This window comes from Mustela erminea, chromosome X (assembly GCF_009829155.1).
Source record: "Mustela erminea isolate mMusErm1 chromosome X, mMusErm1.Pri, whole genome shotgun sequence".
NCBI classification, from domain to species: Eukaryota; Metazoa; Chordata; class Mammalia; order Carnivora; family Mustelidae; genus Mustela; species Mustela erminea.
Genome location: NC_045635.1, coordinates 127,066,754 through 127,086,689, shown reverse-complemented (window position 1 = coordinate 127,086,689; position 19,936 = coordinate 127,066,754). Strand labels below are relative to the sequence as shown.

Genomic DNA, 19,936 nt, shown 5'->3' with positions numbered 1-19,936 from the left:
TATTTTTCTTCCCAAAGCATATTACCTTTTACTATATTATATGATTGATAGATTGATCAATCTATTTATCTTTTTATTTTTTTTGTCTTCCCTTCATTAAAATGTAAGTTTTAAGAGGGCAGCACTCTTGATATGTTTACTAATACACTTACATTGCTTAGAATATTTACTGGCACATCGTCGGTGATCAGAAAGTATTTGAAGACTACACCAAAGACTCAGGAAACTTGTAGTTTAATTTCCTTTTTAGTTTAATTTCCTTCCCTTTTGTTTCATTATATGTAAAACATCTGAGGAGATAAAACCAGATATTTTTGATAAATATTTTGATAAAGCTCTTTCTGCTCTGAAATTCCAGGAAAGAGGCTATATGCCCACAGAAAAGAAAAAGTTGAGATATTATGCTATTAAGGAACCATATTAAGATGCTTTTTGCCTGGAACCCTAAAAATACCTAAGCCCTGTTTGCCCAGCCTATACCTCCTCTCTGCTTTTAGGAAAGAAAACTCATTCTTTAATTCATTCATTCAGTGGATATGTGTTGAACATCTACAGTGTGCCAGGTAACATGCTAGGTTCCTAGCACCCATCAAAGAGAAAACAAGGCAAAAATCTATAACCTTATAGTAAGGAGAAAAAATGATAAATAGAAAAAAAATAGGTGTTATACCATATAAAATGTTAAGTGCTATGGGAAAACAAAGAGCATGGTAAGGTTTACTAACCTAATGTAGATAGTAAACTGAGTAGAGGTCGGGGTGGGCCTCATTTAGAAAACAATAATTAAGCAAAGATTTGAAAAAAAATATGAAGTTATAACAAGTGCAAAGACCATGCTGTAAGAACCTGACATGTTGAAAGAGCAACAAAGAAGCCAGTGTGGCTGGAAAAAAATGAGCAAGAGAGGAATTTGTAGGAGATAAGCTGTATAGGAACAGAAGACAAGGTCATATAAGATCCCATTAGCCATGGCAAGGACTTTGGCTTTTCGTCTGTTTAAGACGAAGAAGCGTTAGGGACACCTGGGTGGCTCAGTGGGTTAAGCATCTGCCTTTGGCTCAGGTCATGGTCCCAGGGTCCTGGGATTGAGCCCTACATTGGGCTCCCTGCTCGGCGGGAAGCCTGCTTCTCCTCCTTTTGCCTGCTGCTCCACCTGTTTGTGTGCTCTCTCTCTCTCTCTCTCTCTCTCTCTCTGTCAAATAAATAAAATCTTTAAAAAATAGATGAGGAAGCATTAGAAGAATATTGTGTATAGAATATACTGTAAGAGGAAAAGGTGATAGCAGAGACTAGTTAGGGTGTCATAGTAGTAATAAAACTAACTTTTTACGGTGGTGAAATAGAAACCAGTTTTGAACAGAAAATGGTAGGGTGATAAGGGAGCCAGGATGCAGCAAAAGCATAGTGAAATAAGAGCAGTAATGGAGGGGAGGGGGTGTGTGTACACTTGTATGCATATATGCAGGGCTAACAAAGTTTCCTTTCTATCTGTATCTTTTACCCCCAAAGAAAGGAATTTCCTGGATTGTCTCTTACTTCCTGTCTCACTGTTGCATAAGAATCAAAGTAGGCCAAACCATGAAGTAGAACTGAGTCCCTATGACCTGAATGCCACATTTTGAGGGGCCCTGACCTTTCTTGAAAAGCCCACTAAAAACTATTTGCTGTACAGTAGATCTCTAGGACTTATTCATCTCTAGGAGCTGAAACCTAGCACCCTTTCACTAATATCTTCCTATTCCCTCCCCACCAGCCCCTGGTAACCACCATTCCACTCTCTGCTTCCACGAGTTTGACTATCCCACATATAAGGGAGATCATATAGGATTCATCTTTCTCTGTCTTGTTTATTTCACTTAGCACAATGTTCTCTAAGTTCATCAATGTGGTTTAAAATGGCAGGATTTCTTTCTTTTGTTAAGGCTAAATAATATTCCATTATATGTATATACATTTTCTTATACACCTATTGATAGATACTTAGATTTCTTCCATGTCTTGGCTATTGTGGATAATACTACAATGCATATGGTAATGCAGATATCTCTTTGAAATCCTGACTTCAGTAACTTTGGACATATATTCCCAAAAGTAGGATTGCTGGATCCTATGGTAGTTCTATTTTTAATTTTTTGAAGAAACTCCATACTGTTTTCCAGAGTTACTGCACCAATTTACATTCCTACCAATAGTGCACAGGATTGCTTTTTATACACATCCTCATCAATACTTGTTATCTCTTGTCTTTTTCATAATAGTCTATCTAACAGGTATGAGGTAATAACTCATTGTCGTTTTCATTTGCCTTTCCCTGGTGATTAGTGATACTGAGCATCTTTTCATGTACCTGGGTCCATTTGTATGTCTTCTTTGGAGTAATGTCTACTCAGATCCATTTCTCAGTTAAAAATATTCTATGGTATACTTAAAAATTTGCTAAAAGCTTCTGCACAGCAAAGGAAACAGTCAACAGAACAAAGAGGCAACCCATGGAATGGGAGAAGATATTTGCAAATGACAGTACAGACAAAAGGTTGATATCCAGGATCTATAATGAACTCCTCAAACTCAACACACACAAAACAGATAATCATGTCAAAAAATGGGCAGAAGATATGAACAGACACTTCTCCAATGAAGACATACAAATGGCTATCAGACACATGAAAAAATGTTCATCATCACTAGCCATCAGGGAGATTCAAATTAAAACCACATTGAGATACCACCTTACACCAGTTATAATGGCCAATATTAGCAAGACAGGAAACAACATGTGTTGGAGAGGATGTGGAGAAAGGGGAACCCTCTTCCACTGTTGGTGGGAATGCAAGTTGGTGCAGCCTCTTTGGAGAACAGTGTGGAGATTCCTCAAGAAATTAAAAATAGAACTTCCCTATGACCCTGCCATTGCACTCCTGGGTATTTACCCCAAAGATACAGATGTCATGAAAAGAAGGGCCATCTGTACCCCAATGTTTATAGCAGCACTGGCCACGGTCACCAAACTATGGAAAGAACCAAGATGCCCTTCAACAGACGAATGGATAAGGAAGATGTGGTCCATATACACTATGGAGTATGATGCCTCCATCAGAAAGGACGAATACCCAACTTTTGTAACAACATGGACGGGACTGGAAGAGATTATGCTGAGTGAAATAAGTCAAGCAGAGAGAGTCAGTTATCATATGGTTTCACTTATTTGTGGAGCATAACAAATAGCATGGAGGACATGGGGAGTTAGAGAGAAGGGGGTTGGGGAAAATTGGAAGGGGAGGTGAACCATGAGAGACTATGGACTCTGAAAAACAATCTGAGGGGTTTGAAGGGGTGGGGGGTGGGGGGTTGGGGGAACCAGGTGGTGGGTATTAGAGAGGGCACGGATTGCATGGAGCACTGGGTGTGGTGCAAAAACAATGAATACTGCTATGCCGAAAAGAAAAAAAAATTGCTAAGTGGACATATCTTATGTTAAGTGCTCTTGTCACACAAAACAATAAAAACAGTAATAATAATGAGGGTGGAAGGAAGGTTTTGGAGGGGACAGATATGTTTATGATATAGACTGTAGTGATGAGGATATTAGACTGAGAATAGTCACGCTGCTTTCTACTGTAGAAAAACTTGAAGGGGGTTTTAGAAGTTGTAACAAGTTAAAGAGAAAGAAGAAAGGAAGAAGGGAAGACAGTATGACATGGGATGTCAGAGAGCATTAGGATGTGTTTCAGAACTAATGAAAAGAGCACAGCATAATCTGGTTTGTGGAGTTTCCTGCCTTCATTATCTGCCTTCTCCTCTCTGCTCTGTGCCTAGGTATGATGGGGAAGATGTATATGCGAAGGAAGATACAAAAGTTATATAAATCAGTTCTGCTCTTAATCAGAAATCAGTGCCCTGTGCATCTTGCTTTGATAATCTATTTGTTGTGGTCTTATTTGCCATGTCCCCAGGATCGCTGGGTAGACATAAAGTAATTTCCCCTTGGCATTACTCATAAAAGGCAGTATCTTGGAAGTACTAATGTAAGTGGAAAGAAGGAACACAACTTTCTTTATTAAAGCCTCATGGAATCTTTTAACTATCCAACACTAGGAACAGGTTTCTCAGTGAAATACATTATTTGTGTGTCAAATTCTTTGAATTAAGGAACCCCCTTTATACCTTAAGAATAAAAGTGGATTGTTGAGATATTGCAGGCTGACTTGAAAATTAAGCTTTTGTCCAAGACACATGGAACATTTTATAAATATTGAAAGGATTAATTAGATCTGCAAGGACACTTGCTCTCTAGTTCCTTTTACTGTTTATATGGGAGAAGTAAAAATAAGAGATGAAAAAGTATTTGTTGAAGAGCATAGGCTTGGTTTCTGCCATTTAGTCTGGAGTTTTTGCTAATACACACTTGAGGATGTTTGTTTTAATCAGCCTGCTTTGTACAATATCTAGTATTGCTCCTCTGATCATTTGTGAAGTGTTATATGAATTATAATATGATGAATCAGGTTTAACAATTAACTAGGATTGGAGATGCTGGCCAGTTAGTCCCCTAGAACTTGAAGAGGATGACATAGGTGGAATCTAGTATAACCAAGAGATATACTGATTAGCTAGAAATAACCCATCAGAGCTTGGTTCCAAAGAACTCTGAATTTCTGTTGAATAGGTCCTATTTCTACACAGAGGCAACTATCAAGGCCAAGGTAAGTTGAGGCTAAAAATTCTTTAAAGAAATCAGAAGGAAAATCTTAGAATAGATTATTTAAGCAGACTAATGCAGGAAAATGAATATGTGGGCATGGTAAATCATACCCCATCCAGATTTTCATTGAGGAATCCATGCAGTCTCTCCTACATGGTATTCCTATAAAGAAAACATGAGCTCTTTAGACTTAACTTCTGAGGTTTTTGATGTCCTCCATAACTTGCATTTTTTTTCCTGGCCAGTTGTGTGTGTGTGTGTGTGTGTGTGTGTGTGTCCATGTGCACGTGCATGTGTGCACAACTGCGAATATGTGTTCCCCAAAAGTCATCTCTTTCAACAAAACTATAGCAGTTGCTGTGAGCAGCAGAGTCATCTTTCATACCAGTTCATTATCAAGGTGAAGATATTCATCTCTCCTTTCCAGTGCAGTCTTTAAATTGGTTAACTCACTTGATAGCCTGCTGAAAATTATTTAATAAATGATTAAGGAGTGAGTGAGTCAGGACTTGGTGTTTTCAGATTTCTTCAAGGAGGACTGGGTGAGGGAGCTCAGGTAAGGCAGATAATTATATTTGTTTTTCTAAAGGTGGTAAGGTGGAATTCAAATCTGATCTAAAAATCTGAATGCTGCTTTGAGAGGCTTTCTAGTTCATTTAATTCATCCCTTGTGTTCATAAAGACTTCAATCTCAATATAAATGAAATCCCACTATTCTTAGGAGCACCCCATTGCTGGCGAAAGGACATTCAGCTGTGTGTTTACCACCATTCATTTTAGCTTAATCTCATTTTCTGTTCTCCTTTCTTTTAGGTTAACAATTCATGCTGAGTGCCCCATGCATTTGGAAGATTTTCCTATGGATGTGCATGCCTGCCCACTGAAGTTTGGAAGCTGTATGTATTTTCTCACTTTCTATTTACCTGATCTTCTTCTGAAAGAAATAGTATATTTCCTGTTCTATCGCCTAGTAGTTTCTAAAGCTGAAGCCTTGAATTCAGGATGGTGTGGGAGTGGGGAAGGGAACTGGGGTTGATCAGGAGAGGAAACTTAGCTTTTAATACTTTTCTTTCTAGAAAACAAACATTATCTCACCATTTCAGACTCATTTCTGTCATTAGATTAAAATAATAACTTCTATTTCCTAAATTGTCCAGAAGATCTAGTAAGACAGAGCTAATGCACTGTGATGAACACTGGGCATTGTATATTGTATATAAGTGATGAATCACTGTATTGTAACACCTGAAATTAATGTTACACTGTATGTTAACAAACTGGAATTTAAATAAAAACTTGCGAATGGACGAATGAATAAAAAGACAGAGTTAATCTAGAGTACAGTAGCAGCTTCCTAAAGACAAGATCCCAAAAGGGAAGGTGCTTTTATTTTTGAAATGCCTATTCTATTTGTATCTCATCATTCTAATTCTCTACAGTAAATGGTAAATAGAAAGAGACTCTGGAGATTTTCTCATCTTTACAGAGTATTGCCTTTACCAATAACTGTAAATCTCAAAGAGAAATGAGTAGATACATAGTCCATTTTCAAATAAATTAGAAAAATCAAAATTGAATAGAATTTGAGTGAGTTTCTAGTTCTAAGAATTTTAGAGTAAGTTTCATATAGGGAATCATTTGAACAATATACCAAGGTCTGTGTTGATTGTGTCTAAATTAAATTTAGTTCTATATTCTGAAGTAGAAAGTACATTTGAAAATATACAAATAGTTACATGTGACATATTTTTTCAATCATTGTCAAATATTTATGAATTTTCTCTTATGTGCCAGGCTCTATTGTAGGAATTTGGAGTACATCCATGAATAAAACAAAGACCCTGTCTTGGTGGAACTTACGTTATAGAGGAGAGAGTGATGATGAAAGATAAACAACAGATTAAAAAGTAACATATAAAGTATGGTATAAAGTGAAAATCACTGTAAGAAAACATAAAATTACTACAGAATAAGGGGAATCAGTCTTGTCTTAGTGAAAGATAGGTGTTGCCACTGAAATTTTAAAATTGGGTAATCACCATAGGTCTCTTAAAAAAGTGACAATTGAGCAGAAATTTTAAGGTAGTAAAAGTACTAACAATGCAGATATTAGAGGAAACTGTGATCCAGGTAGAGGGAATATCCAGGGATAAGAAGCTAAGTCAGAAAAGTGTCTGGCTTCTCCAGGGGATATCAAAGTATCCAGTATGGGTGGATAGAGTAAAGGGGAAAGCACTAGGAAAGAAGGAGATCAAAGAAGAGACTAGGTCATCTAGAGTCTTGTAGGACATTAAAGGGCTTTGAATTTTACTGATAAAAAGTGAGGAGTGGTTTGAAATTTGGAACAAAATGATTACATTATCTGACTTAGGTTTTTCTTTCTTTTTTTTCTGTTTAGAATGCACTTTTTTGTTTGTTATGTTAGTCACCATAGAATATATCATTAGCTTTTGATGCAGTGTTCCAAGATTCATTGCTTATATACAACACCCAGAATTCCTTGCAATACATGCCCTCCTTAATACCCACCACCAGGCTCAGCCATGCCCCTACACTCATCCCCTCTAAAACCCTCAGTTTGTTTTACAGAGTCCACTGTCTCTCATTGTTCATCTCTCCCTCTGATTTGCCCCAATTCACTTTTCCTTTCCTTCTCCTAATGTCCTCCATGTTATTCCTTATGTTCTACAAGTAAGTGAAACCATATTTGACTTTCTCTGTTTGACTTATTCCACTCAGCATAATCCCCTCCAGTCCTGTCCATGTTGATACAAAAGTTGGGTATTCATCCTTTTTGATGGAGGTGTAATATTCTATTGTATATATGGACCGTACCTCCTTTATCCATTCATCTGTCGAAGGGCATCTTGGCTCTTTCCACAGTTTAGTGACTGTGGCCATTGCTGCTATGAACATTGGGGTACAGATGGCCCTTCCTTTCACTACATCTGTATCTTTGGGGTAAATACCCAGTAGTGCAATTGCTGGGTCATAGGGAAGCTCTATTTTTAATTTTTTGAGGAATCTCTATACTGTTTTCCAAAGCAGCTGCACCAACTTGCATTCCCACCAAAAGTGTAAGAGGGTTCCCTATTCTCCACATCCTCTCCAATATTTGCTGTTTCCTGCCATGTTAATCTTTGCCATCCTAACTGGTATAAGGTGGTATCTCAATGTGGTTTTGATTTTAATTTCCCTTATGGCTAATGGTAATGAACATTTTTTCATGTGTCTACTAGCCATTTGTATGTCTTCATTGGATAAGTGTCTACTCATGTCTTCTGCCCATTTTTTGACATGACTATATGTTTTTTGGGTGTTGAGTTTGGGGAGTTCTTTATAGATCTAGGATATTAGTCCTTTTTTGTAGTGCCTTAAAAGAATCATTATGGACACTCTGTTAAAAAAATATAAATATGGGAAGAACAGAAGAAGGAAGTCCAGTTAAAATGATATTGCAATAGTTCAGATGAGAAATGATAATAGCTCAAATTACAGTGATATTGGCAAAAATAATGAGAAAGACTGTGGGTGAACATGTCTCATGAACAATTAGAAAACCTAGGACTGTAGAAGCAATGAGGATTGAAAGACAAAAGTTCTGGAGAAAGGGTGGAACTTCTTGTAGATGAATTTGTGAACTACATCTTCTTCATTCTTTGTGGTAGTTGACAATTCTGGCCATGAATTTCAGCTTATAATTCAAGTTTGGCCCTAAACATAGGACTGTTGCCAGATGATGGGGGGGGGGGAGAAGCAATAGTTTTCATGGTCACAGAGAGCTAAAGTGATAAAAGTAGAGATTTAGAAGGTCTCAAACTCTTGGCTGATAACCGTCTCAATACAATTGCTAAATTTTAAATATGCACAAATCATAAGGCTAAGAAAGCAATAGAAAAACTTCTGAAAAGTAAAGCTGGCTTTCCTACAGACTCCCAATGTTATTAAAAAGAAGGCATGCCAGGCTCTTAGTTTAAATCCCTAGAGAAACTATGTCCTAGTTACAGGGGAGCAGCAGAGACATACCAAGTTTAACCAAAACTAAAATTCAACTCAGTCCCTTGAAAGAATTAAGGTAATAATTTTCCCACATTATCTGTTTAGCAAAAGAAAGAATGAGGTCTTTCCTCATTCATGAAATGAACATCATCTGAAAAGTTCTAAGTTTATTATACAATGTCTGCAATTCAATAAAAAAAATCATTAAGCATAACAATACACAGGACCATATAACCTAAAACCAAGATTTTAAAACAAAAAGAAATGGAATATGGAAATAGGTCAACAGGTGACCCAGATATCAGAGTTTGTAGACAAGGGCTTTTAAAAACCGTGGTTAATATGTTCAAGAAAAAAGACAAAAGAAGAAAAAAATAGATAAAAGAAATTAAAAAAAAGAATTTCAGCAGAAAATTGGAATCTATAAAGAACAAATTAGAAATCACTTATGGACAAATACATATCTACAATTCAGAAATGAATGGATAGGTTTATTTTTTCAATTTTTTAATTCAAATTCAATTAATTAACATATATTATTGGACTCACAGGTAGAAGTCAGTGATTCATCAGTCTTATAAAATATTTAGTGCTCATTACATCACATGCCCTCCTTAATATCTATCACCCAGTTACCCATTCCCCTACCTCCCTCCCCTCCAGCAACCCTGTTTGTTTCCTATAATTAAGAGTCTCTTATGGGGACGCCTGGGTGGCTCAGTGGGTTAAAGCCTCTGCCTTCAGCTCGGGTTATGATCCCAGGCTTCTGGGATTGGGCCCCGCATCAGGCTCTCTGCTCAGTGGGAAGCCTGATTCCCCCCTTCTCTCTGCTTGCCTCTCTGCCTACTTATGATCTGTTAAATAAATAAATAAAATCTTCAGAAAAAAAAAAGAAGAATCTCTTATGGTTTGTCTCCCTCTCTGGTTTCATCTTGTTTTATTTTCTCCTGTCTTCCCCTATGATCCTCTGTTTTGTTTCCTAAATTCCACATATTAGTGTGATCATATGGTAATTTTCTTTCTCTGACTGACTTATTCTGCTTAGCATAATACCTCTAGTTCCATCCACATCATTTCAAATGGCAAGATTTCATTCTTTTGATAGTTGAGTAATATTCCATTGTGTGTGTGTGTGTGTGTGTGTGTGTGTGTGTGTGTACCACTTCTTCTTTATCCATTTATCTGTTGACAGACATCTGAGCTCTTTCCATATTTTGGTCATTGTGGACATTACTGCTATTAACATTGATGTGCATGTGCCCCTTCGAATCACTATGTTTGTGTCTTTTGGATAAATACCTAGTAGAGCAATTGCTAGGTCATAGGGTAGACTATTTTTAACTTCTTGAGGAACCTCCATACTGTTTTCCAGAGTGGCTGCACCATTTGCATTCCCACCAACAATGTAAAAGGACTTCCCTTTTTCCACATCCTTACATGAGTTGTTAATTGTAGCCATTCTGACTGATGTAAGGTGATATTTCAATGTGGTTTTGAATTGTATTTCTCTGATGCCAAGTGATGTGGAACGTGTTTTCATGTCTGTTGGCCATTTGTATGGCCAAAGAAATATCTGTTCATGTCTTCTGTTCATTTCTTGATGGGATTAATTGTTTTTGGGGTGCTGAGATTGGTAAGTTCTTCATAGATTTTGGATTGTAGCCCTTTATCTGATAAGATATTTGCAAATATATTCTCCCTTTCTGTCATTTGTCTTTTGGTTTTGTTTACTGTTTCCTTTGCAGTGCAAAAGCTTTTTATTTTCATGAAGTCTCAATAGTTCATTTTTGCCTTTGTTTCCCTTGTCTTTGGAGACAAGTCTAACAGGAAGTTGTGATGGCTGAGGTTATAGAGGTTGCTGCCTGTGTTCTCTAGGATTTAAATGAATTCCTGCCTCATATTTAGGTCTTTCATCCATTTTGAGTCTATTTTTGTGTATGGTGTAAGTATATGGTGCAGTTTCATTCTTCTACATCTGACAGTCCAATTTTTCCAACACCATGTATTGGAGAGACTATCATTTTTCCATTGGATATTCTTCCCTGTTTTGTCAAATATTAGTTGACTGTTGAGTTGAGGGTCCATTTCTGGGTTCTCTATTCCATCCCACTGATCTATGTATCTGTTTTTGTGCCAGTAACTGTCTTGATTATTACAGCTTTGTAATAGAGCATCAGGTCTGGCATTGTGATGTCACCAGCTTTCGTGTTCTTTTTCAACATTCCTTTGGCTATTCAGAATCTTTTCTGGTTCCATACAAATTTTGGGAATATTTGTTCTAGCTCTGTAAAAAGTGATGATGGTATTTTGACATAGATTGAATTGAATGTATGGATTGTTCTAGGTAGCATAGAATTTTTAACAATATTTGTTCTTCCAACCCATGTGCTTGGAATGTTTTTCCATCTCTTTGTGTCTTCCTCATTTTTATTTCATAAGTGTTCTATAGTTTTCTGAGTACAGATCATTCACTTCTTTGGTTAGGGTTATTCCTAGTTTTCTTGTGGGTTTTGGTGCAATTGTAAATGGGATTAATTCCTTAATTTCTCTTTCTTCAGTCACATTGTTATTGTATAGAAATGCAATTGATTTTGTATCCTGCCATGTGACTAATGTAACACTCTATGTTAACTATACTGAAATTAAAGTAAAATAATGAACAAAATAAAATAAGGAAAAATAATCTCTAATAAGGAAACAATTCTGGAATGGTAAAGTAAGGACTTCTGAAAACCTCTTCCATAAAACCAAGGAGAACTTCTCAAAATTTTCGAAATAAACTATCTTCAAACCCTCATCAAAGACTCATGGCAATTCGAGGAATGTTATTCAAGAGAAGTGTTTATTCTTGGTGAAATCAGGGACCCCTATTCCCAACCTCTATGTCTGGATTCTGTAGAAGTCTTGAAGATTTTGTAATAATAGAAGGACTAATCCATCAGGAAGATATCATAATTATAAAGATATATGCACCTAACCATAGAACCCCAAAAATACATGAAGCAAAACTGAAAAAATTTAAAGGAGAAACAGACAACTTAACAGTAATAACTAAAGATTTCACTACTCCACTTTCAATAGCTCACTAGACAGGACCTTCACATAGTAATAAAAGTCTTAAATGAAATTTAAACAAACTAGATCTAACAAACATACTGCACTCTACCCAAGAACATCAAAATACACATTATTTTCAAAAGCACACAGAACATTTTTCTGAGTAGATCATATGTAAGACCATAAAACAAGACTCAGTAACTTTAAAAGTATTAAAATAAAACAAAATGTGTTTAGTTGAATGAAATTAAAAATAAATAACAAGGGAAATTGAGAAATTCACAAATGTGTTGAAACATGCACTCCTACATAAACAGTGCACTCCGAAATAAAGAATGGGTCAAAGAAGATATCACAAGGGAAATTAGAAAATATTTTGAAATGAGTGAAAATGATGCACAGTAAACTAAAATTTATAGAATGTATCAGCTTAAAGCACTGTTCAGAGGGAAATTTATAACTATAAAACATATATTAAAAAGAATGATAAAAAGCTGATAATCTGACCTACTTTAAGAAACTAGGAAAAAAAGCCATCTAAATCCAAAGCAAGTAGGAAGAAGAAAATAATAAATATTGTAGTGAAATTAAGTTAAATAGAGAATAAAAAAACATTAAAAAGAATCAAAGAATCTAAAATTTGGTTCTTTGAGAAGATTGACAAAACTGATAAACCTTTTTTTTTTTTTTTACTTTGAGCCTTTTGATAATATATTTATGATATTTGGATATACATGTATAATTATCCTTTAGGCAATATATTTTAGTGACTACAAAATATTGTATTTTGGATATTAAGATAATTTCAATATTCTGTTGTTGTAAATGACATTGATAGGAGCATTTGTGTAACAAATATTTGTCTGCTTTTGCAGGTATTAAGATAGCTTCCTAAATGCTTAACTACTTGGGCATTAACATTTTTTTTAATTTTTATTTTTTTATTTTTTTATAAACATATAATGTATTTTTATCCCCAGGGGTACAGGTCTGTGAATCGCCCGGCTTACACACTTCACAGCACTCACCATAGCACATACCCTCCCCAATGTCCATAACCCCACCCCCCTCTCCCTCCCCCCTTCCCCCAGCAACCCTCAGTTTCTTTTCTGAGATTAAGAGTCACTTGTGGTTTGTCTCCCTCCCAATCCCATCTTGTTTCACTAATTCTTCTCCTATCCCCTTAACCCCCCATGTTGCATCTCCACTTCCTCATATCAGGGAGATCATATTTCTCTGATTGACTTATTTCGCTGAGCAGGATACCCTCTAGTTCCATCCATGTCGTCGCAAATGGCAAGATTTCATTTCTTTTGATGGCTGCATGGTATTCCTTTGTGTGTATATATATATATATATATATATATATACACACACACATATATATACACATATGTATATATGTGTATATATATGTGTGTATATATATATACCACTTCTTCTTTCACCATTCATCTGTTGAGGGACATCTAGATTCTTTCCATAGTTTGGCTATTGTAGACATTGCTGCTAAAACATTCGGGTGCATGTGCCCCTTTGGATCACTACGTTTGTTTCTTTAGGGTAAATACCCAGTAGTGCAATTGCTGGGTCATAGGGTAGTTCTATTTTCAACATTTAGAGGAACCTCCAGGCTGTTTTCCAGAGTGGTTGCACCAGCTTGCATTCCCACGAGCAGTGTAGGAGGGTTCCCCTTTCTCCACATCATCACCAGCATTTGTCATTTCCTGACTTATTAATTTTAGCCATTCTGACTGGTGTGAGGTGGTATCTCATTGTGGTTTTGATCTGTATTTCCCTGATGCCGAGTGATGTGGAGCACTTTTTCATGTGTCTGTTGGCCATCTGGATGTCTTCTTTGCAAAAATGTCTGTTCATGTCTTCTGCCCATTTCTTGATTGGATTCTTTGTTCTTTGGGTGTTGAGTTTGCTAAGTTCTTTATAGATTTTGGACACTAGCCCTTTATCTGATATGTCGTTTGCAAATATCTTCTCCCATTCTGTCAGTTGTCTTTTGGTTTTGATAGCTGTTTCCTTTGCTGTGCAAAAGCTTTTGATTTTGATGAAGTCCCAACAGTTCATTTTGCCCTTGCTTTCCTTGCCTTCGGTGATGTTTCTAGGAAGAAGCTGCTGCGGCTGAGGTCGAAGAGTTTGCTGCCTGTGTTTGCCTCAAGGATTTTGATGGATTCCTGTCTCACATTGAGGTCTTTCATCCATTTGGAGTCTATTTTTGTGTGTGGTATAAGGAAATGGTCCAGTTTCATTTTTCTGCATGTGGCTGTCCAATTTTCCCAACACCATTTATTGAAGAGGCTGTCTTCTTTCCATTGGACATTCTTTCCTGCTTTGTCGAAGATTAGTTGACATAGAGTTGAGGGTCTATTTCTGGGCTCTCTATTTTGTTCCATTGATCTATGTGTCTGTTTTTTGTACCAGTACCATGCTGTCTTGATGATGACAGCTTTGTAGTAGAGCTTGAAGTCCGGAATTGTGATGCCACCAAGTTTGGCTTTCTTTTTCAATATTCCTTTGGCTATTTGAGGTCTTTTCTGGTTCCATATAAATTTTAGGGTTATTTGTTCCATTTCTTTGAAAAAATGGATGGTATTTTGATCGGAATTGCATTAAATATTTAGATTTCTTTAAGTAGCATAGACATTTTCACAATATTTGTTTTTCCAATCCAGGAGCATGGAACATTTTCCATTTCTTTGTGTCTTCCTCAATTTCTTTCATGAGTACTTTATAGTTTTCTGAGTATAGATTCTTCGCCTCTTTGGTTAGGTTTATTCCTAGGTATCTTATAGTTTTGGGTGCAATTGTAAATGGGATTGACTCCTTAATTTCTCATTTTTCTGTCTGGTTGGTGTAGAGAAATGCAACTGATTACTGTGCATTGATTTTATATCCTGACACTTTACTGAATTCCTGTACAAGTTCTAGCAGTTTGGGAGTGGAGTCTTTTGGGTTCTCCACATATAGAATCATATCCTCTGCAAAGAGTGATAGTTTGACTTCTTCTTTGCCAATTTGGATGCCTTTAATTTCCTTTTGTTGTCTGATTGCTGAGGCTAGGACTTCTAGTACTATGTTGAATAGCAGTGGTGATAATGGACATCCCTGCCATGTTCCTGACCTTAGCGGAAAAGCTTTCAGTTTTCTCCATTGAGAATGATATTTGCAGTGGGTTTTTCATAGATGGCTTTGATGATATTGAGGTATGTGCCCTCTATCCCTACACTTTGAAGAGTTTTGATCAGGAAGGGATGCTGTACTTTGTCAAATGCTTTTTCAGCATCTATTGAGAGTATCATATGGTTCTTGTTCTTTCTTTTATTGATGTGTTGTATCACACTGACTGATTTGCGGATGTTGAACCAACCTTGCAGCCCTGGAATAAATCCCACTTGGTCGTGGTGAATAATCCTTTTAATGTACTGTTGAATCCTATTGGCTAGTATTTTGGTGAGTATTTTCGCATCTGTGTTCATCAAGGATATTGGTCTATAGCTCTCTTTTTTGATGGGATCCTTGTCTGGTTTTGGGATCAAGGTGATGCTGGTCTCATGAAATGAGTTTGGAAGTTTTCCTTCCATTTCTATTTTTTGGAACAGTTTCAGGAGAAAAGGAATTAGTTCTTCTTTATACGTTTGGTAGAAATCCTCTGGGAAGCCGTCTGGCCCTGGGCTTTTGTTTGTTTGAAGATTTTTGATGACTGTTTCAATCTCCTTACTGGTTATGGATCTGTTCAGGTTTTCTATTTCTTCCTGGTTCAGTTGTGGTAGTTTATATGTCTCTAGAAATGTATCCACTTCTTCCAGATTGTCAAATTTTTTTGCATAGTGTTCCTCATAGTATGTTCTTATAATTGTATTTCTTTGGTGTTAGTTGTGATCTCCCCTCTTTCATTCATGATTTTATTTATTTGGGTCCTTTCTCTTTTCTTTTTGATAAGTCTGGCCAGTGGTTTATCAATCTTATTAATTCTTTCAAAGAACCAGCTCCTAGTTTCATTGATTTGTTCTATTTTTTTTTTTTTTTGGTTTCTATTTCATTGATTTCTGCTCTGATCTTTATGATTTCTCTTCTCCTGCTGGGTTAAGGGTTTCTTTCTTGTTCTTTTTCTAGCTCCTTTAGGTGTAGGGTAACGTTGTGAACTTGAGACCTTTCTTGTTTCTTGAGAAAGGCTTATACTGCTATATATTTTCTTCTCAGGACTGCCTTTGTTGTGTCCCACAGATTTTGAACCGTTGTGTTTTCATTATCATTTGTTTCCATGAACTTTTTCAATTCTTCTTTAATTTCCCGGTTGTCCCATTCATTCTTTAGAACGATGCTGTTTATTCCCCATGTATTTGGGTTCTTTCCAAATTTCCTCTTGTGGTTGAGTTCTAGCTTCAGAGCATTGTGGTCTGAAAATATGCAGGGAATGATCCCAATCTTTTGATACCGGTTGAGTCCTGATTTAGGACCGAGGATGTGATCTATTCTGGAGAATGTTCCATGTACACTAGAGAAGAATGTGCATTCTGTTGCTTTGGGATGAAATGTTCTGAAGATATCTGTGATGTCCATCTGGTCCAGTGTGTCATTTAAGGCCTTTATTTCTCTGTTGATCTTTTGCTTGGATGATCTGTGCATTTCAGTCAGGGGAGTGTTAAAGTTCCCTACTATTATTGTATTATTGTTGATGTGTTTCTTTGATTTGGGTATTAATTGGTTTATATAGTTGCCTGCTCCCACGTTAGGGGTATAGATATTCAAAATTGTTAGATCTTCTTGTTGGACAGATCCTTTGAGTATGATATAGTGTCCTTCCTCATCTCTTATTATAGTCTTTGGCTTAAAATCTAATTGACCTGATATAAGGATTGCCACCCCTGCTTTCTTCTGATGTCCACTAACATGGTAAATTGTTTTCCATCCCCTCACTTTAAATCTGGAGGTGTCTTCGGGTCTGAAATGAGTTTCTTGTAGGCAACATATAGATGGGTTTTGGTTTTTTTATCCATTCTGATACCCTGTGTCTTTTGATTGTCGCATTTAGTCCATTAACATTCAGGATAACTATTGAGAGATATGAATTTAGTGTCATTGTATTGCCTGTAAGGTGACTGTTACTGTATACTGTCCCTGTTCCTTTCCTATCTACTACTTTTAGGCTCACTCTTTGCTTAGAGGACCCCTTTCAATATTTCCTGTAGAGCTGGTTTGGTATTTGCAAATTCTTTCAGTTTTTGTTTGTCCTGGAAGCTTTTAATCTCTCCTTCTATTTTCAATGATTGCCTAGCTGGATGTAGTATTCTTGGCTGCATGTTTTCTCATTTAGTGCTCTGAATATATCATGCCAGCTCCTTCTGGCCTGCCCGGTCTCTGTGGATAAGTCCACTGCCCATCTCATATTTTTACCATTGTATGTTACAGACTTCTTTTCCTGGGCTGCTTTAAGGATTTTCTCTTTGTCGTTAAGACTTGTAAATTTTACTATTAGGTAATGGGGTATGGACCTATTCTTGTTGATTTTGAGGGGGGGTTCTTTGCACTTCCTGGATTTTGATGCTTGTTCCCTTTGCCATATTAGGGAAATTCTCTCCAATAATTCTCTCCAATATACCTTCTGCTCCCCTCTCTCTTTCTTCTTCTTCTGGAATCCCCATTATTCTAATGTTGTTTCATCTTATGGTGTCACTTATCTCTCGAATTCTTCCCTCGTGGTCCAGTAGCTTTTTGTCCCTCTTTTGCTCAACTTCTTTATTCTTTGTCATTTGGTCTTCTATATCATTAATTCTTTCTTCTACTTCATTTATCCTAGCAGTGAGAGCCTTCTTTTTTTATTGCACCTCATTAATAGCTTTTTTGATTTCAACTTGGTTAGATTTTAGTTCTTTTATTTCTCCAGAAAGGGCTTTTATATCTCCCGAGAGGGTTTCTCTAATATCTTCCATGCCTTTTTCGAGCCCAGCTAGAACCTTGAGATTCGGCATTCTGAACTCTAGATCTGACATATTACCAATGTCTGTATTGATTAGGTCCCCAGCTTTTGGTACTGCCTCTTATTCTTTTTTTTTTTTTTTTTGTGGTGAATTTTTCCGCCTTGTCATTTTGTCCAGATAAGAGTATATGAAGGAGCGAGTTATATACTAAAAGGGTGACAGCAACCCTGGGAAAATATGCTTTAACCAAATCAGAAGAGACCCCAACTCATGGGGGGCAGAAAGGGGATAAAAGAGGTTTTGGAAAAAAAAATTAGAAAAAGAAAACGAATAAAGAAAAAATATAAAAAAGAAAAATACATATATATTAGATAAATTAGTTTAAAATGTTAAAAAAAGAAAAGGGTAAAAGTTAAAAAAAAATTTAGCAGAAGAAGAAAAAAAAATTAAAACAAAACAAATTAACTTAACTTCAAGACTAAAGACTCATGGGGCGAAAGCCATGAATTCCATGATTTGCTTTCTTCTCCTCTGGAATTCTGCTGTTCTCCTTGGTATTGAACCTGCACTCCTTGGTAGGTGAACTTGCTCCTGGCTGGATTTCTTATTGATCTTCTGGGGGAGGGGCCTGTTGTAGTGATTCTCAAGTGTCTTTGCCCCAGGCGGAATTGCACTGCCCTTACCAGGCGCCGGGCTGTGTAATCAGCTCGGGTTTGCTTTCAGGAGCTTTTGTTCCCTGCACACTTTCTGTAGAGCTCTGGAGGACGGAAATGAAAACGGCGGCCTCCCAGTTTCTGGCCCAGAGGAGCTGAGAGCTCGGGGCCCCACTCCTCAGTGCACCCTCAGAGAATAGCACCCAATTACTCCCGTCTCCCTGGCCTCTGGCCACGCTCTGAGCTCACCAAGGCTGCGACCAGTTCAAGGTAACCCTGAGCTGAGAGCTCACTCCTCGGCTCTGTCTCTGAAGCCAGCTTCCCCGTTCTAATACCTGCAAGCTCTGTGACACTCAGACACCCCCGATCCTTCTGTGACCCTGCGGACCTGGGGCCATGCTGACCCCACATGGGTTTCACCCCAGTTTAGCCTCTGGAGTGATGTCCCTCAGTGTAACAGACTTTTAAAAGTCCTGATTTTGTGCTCTGTTGCTCCGCTGCTTGCCGGGAGCCGGCCCCTCTCCCCAGGGTCTATCTTCCTGTTGCTTTGGCTTCACTTCTCCACCAATCCTACCTTTCAGAAAGTGGTTGATTTTCTGTTTCTAGAATTGCTGTTCTTCTTCTCTTCAATCTCCCGTTGGATTTGTAGGTGTTTGCAATCTTTAGATAAGGTATCTAGATGATCTCCTGCTACCTGATGTAACCTCAGCCTGCTACTTCTCCACCATCTTGACTCCTCCCTGCACTGATAAACCTTTAGCTAGACTCACCAAGCCAGAATAGAAGAAGAATTAAAATTACTAAAATTGTAAAGGAAGGAACATTACTACTGACTTTATGGAAATAAATAAGATTATACAGGAATACTATAAGCAATTGTATGCCAACAAATTAGACAGCCTAGATGAAATGGAAAAATTTCTAGAAATACACAAATGACTGAAACTAACTAAAAGAATAAATAGAAATTTTTATTGGACCTATAACAAAGCGATTAATTGGTATTGTAATAACTCTCCAACCCCCCAAAACAGGCCTAGATGGCCTCAAAATTTATCTAAACCAAATATTTAAAGAAGAGTTAATAATAAGTCTTCATAAAGTGTTGCAAAATACAGAAGAGGAGGTAACATTTCTTAACTCATTCAATCAGGTCATTATTACTCTGATTAAAAAAAAAAAACACAAAGATCACAAGAAAACCACAGACAAATATTTATTATGAGCATGGACAGAAAATTCTTCAACAAAATACTAGCAAACTGAATCAAGCAACTTATAGTTTTCTCTAAAATCTTCTTTTGTGTCACCTTTCTTAATTTATTAGATTCTGTATTCTCATTGTTACATACTTCTTCAATTTCATCTCTTATTTCTTTCCACTTTACATTGGTTTGCCAGTTCCCAGAACAACGCAGATCTTTCCCACTTAGAAACCTTTACACTTACTGGTTTTTTGTTTTTGTTTTTGGCTTGAAATATTCTTCTCTGACTCTTTCTCACTTTTTAAGTTTCAGGTTAAATTCCGCCCCTCAAAGATTTCTTGTCTAATCGCTATACCTAATGAAACCTCTCCCTGCCTCTCTGTCTTA

At 37.0% G+C, this 19,936-nt stretch overlaps 1 protein-coding gene across 4 annotated transcripts in view; it reads left to right on the top strand.

The window, feature by feature from the left end:
• GABRA3 (gamma-aminobutyric acid type A receptor subunit alpha3) overlaps positions 1-19,936 on the top strand; it is a 402,002-nt gene that overhangs the window by 320,893 nt on the left and 61,173 nt on the right. For all 4 annotated transcript variants that reach the window (XM_032330182.1, XM_032330179.1, XM_032330180.1 and 1 more), the window contains exon 6: positions 5,516-5,598. In XM_032330182.1, the coding sequence (XP_032186073.1) occupies positions 5,516-5,598 (83 nt within the window). The remainder of the gene's footprint in view (positions 1-5,515; positions 5,599-19,936) is intronic.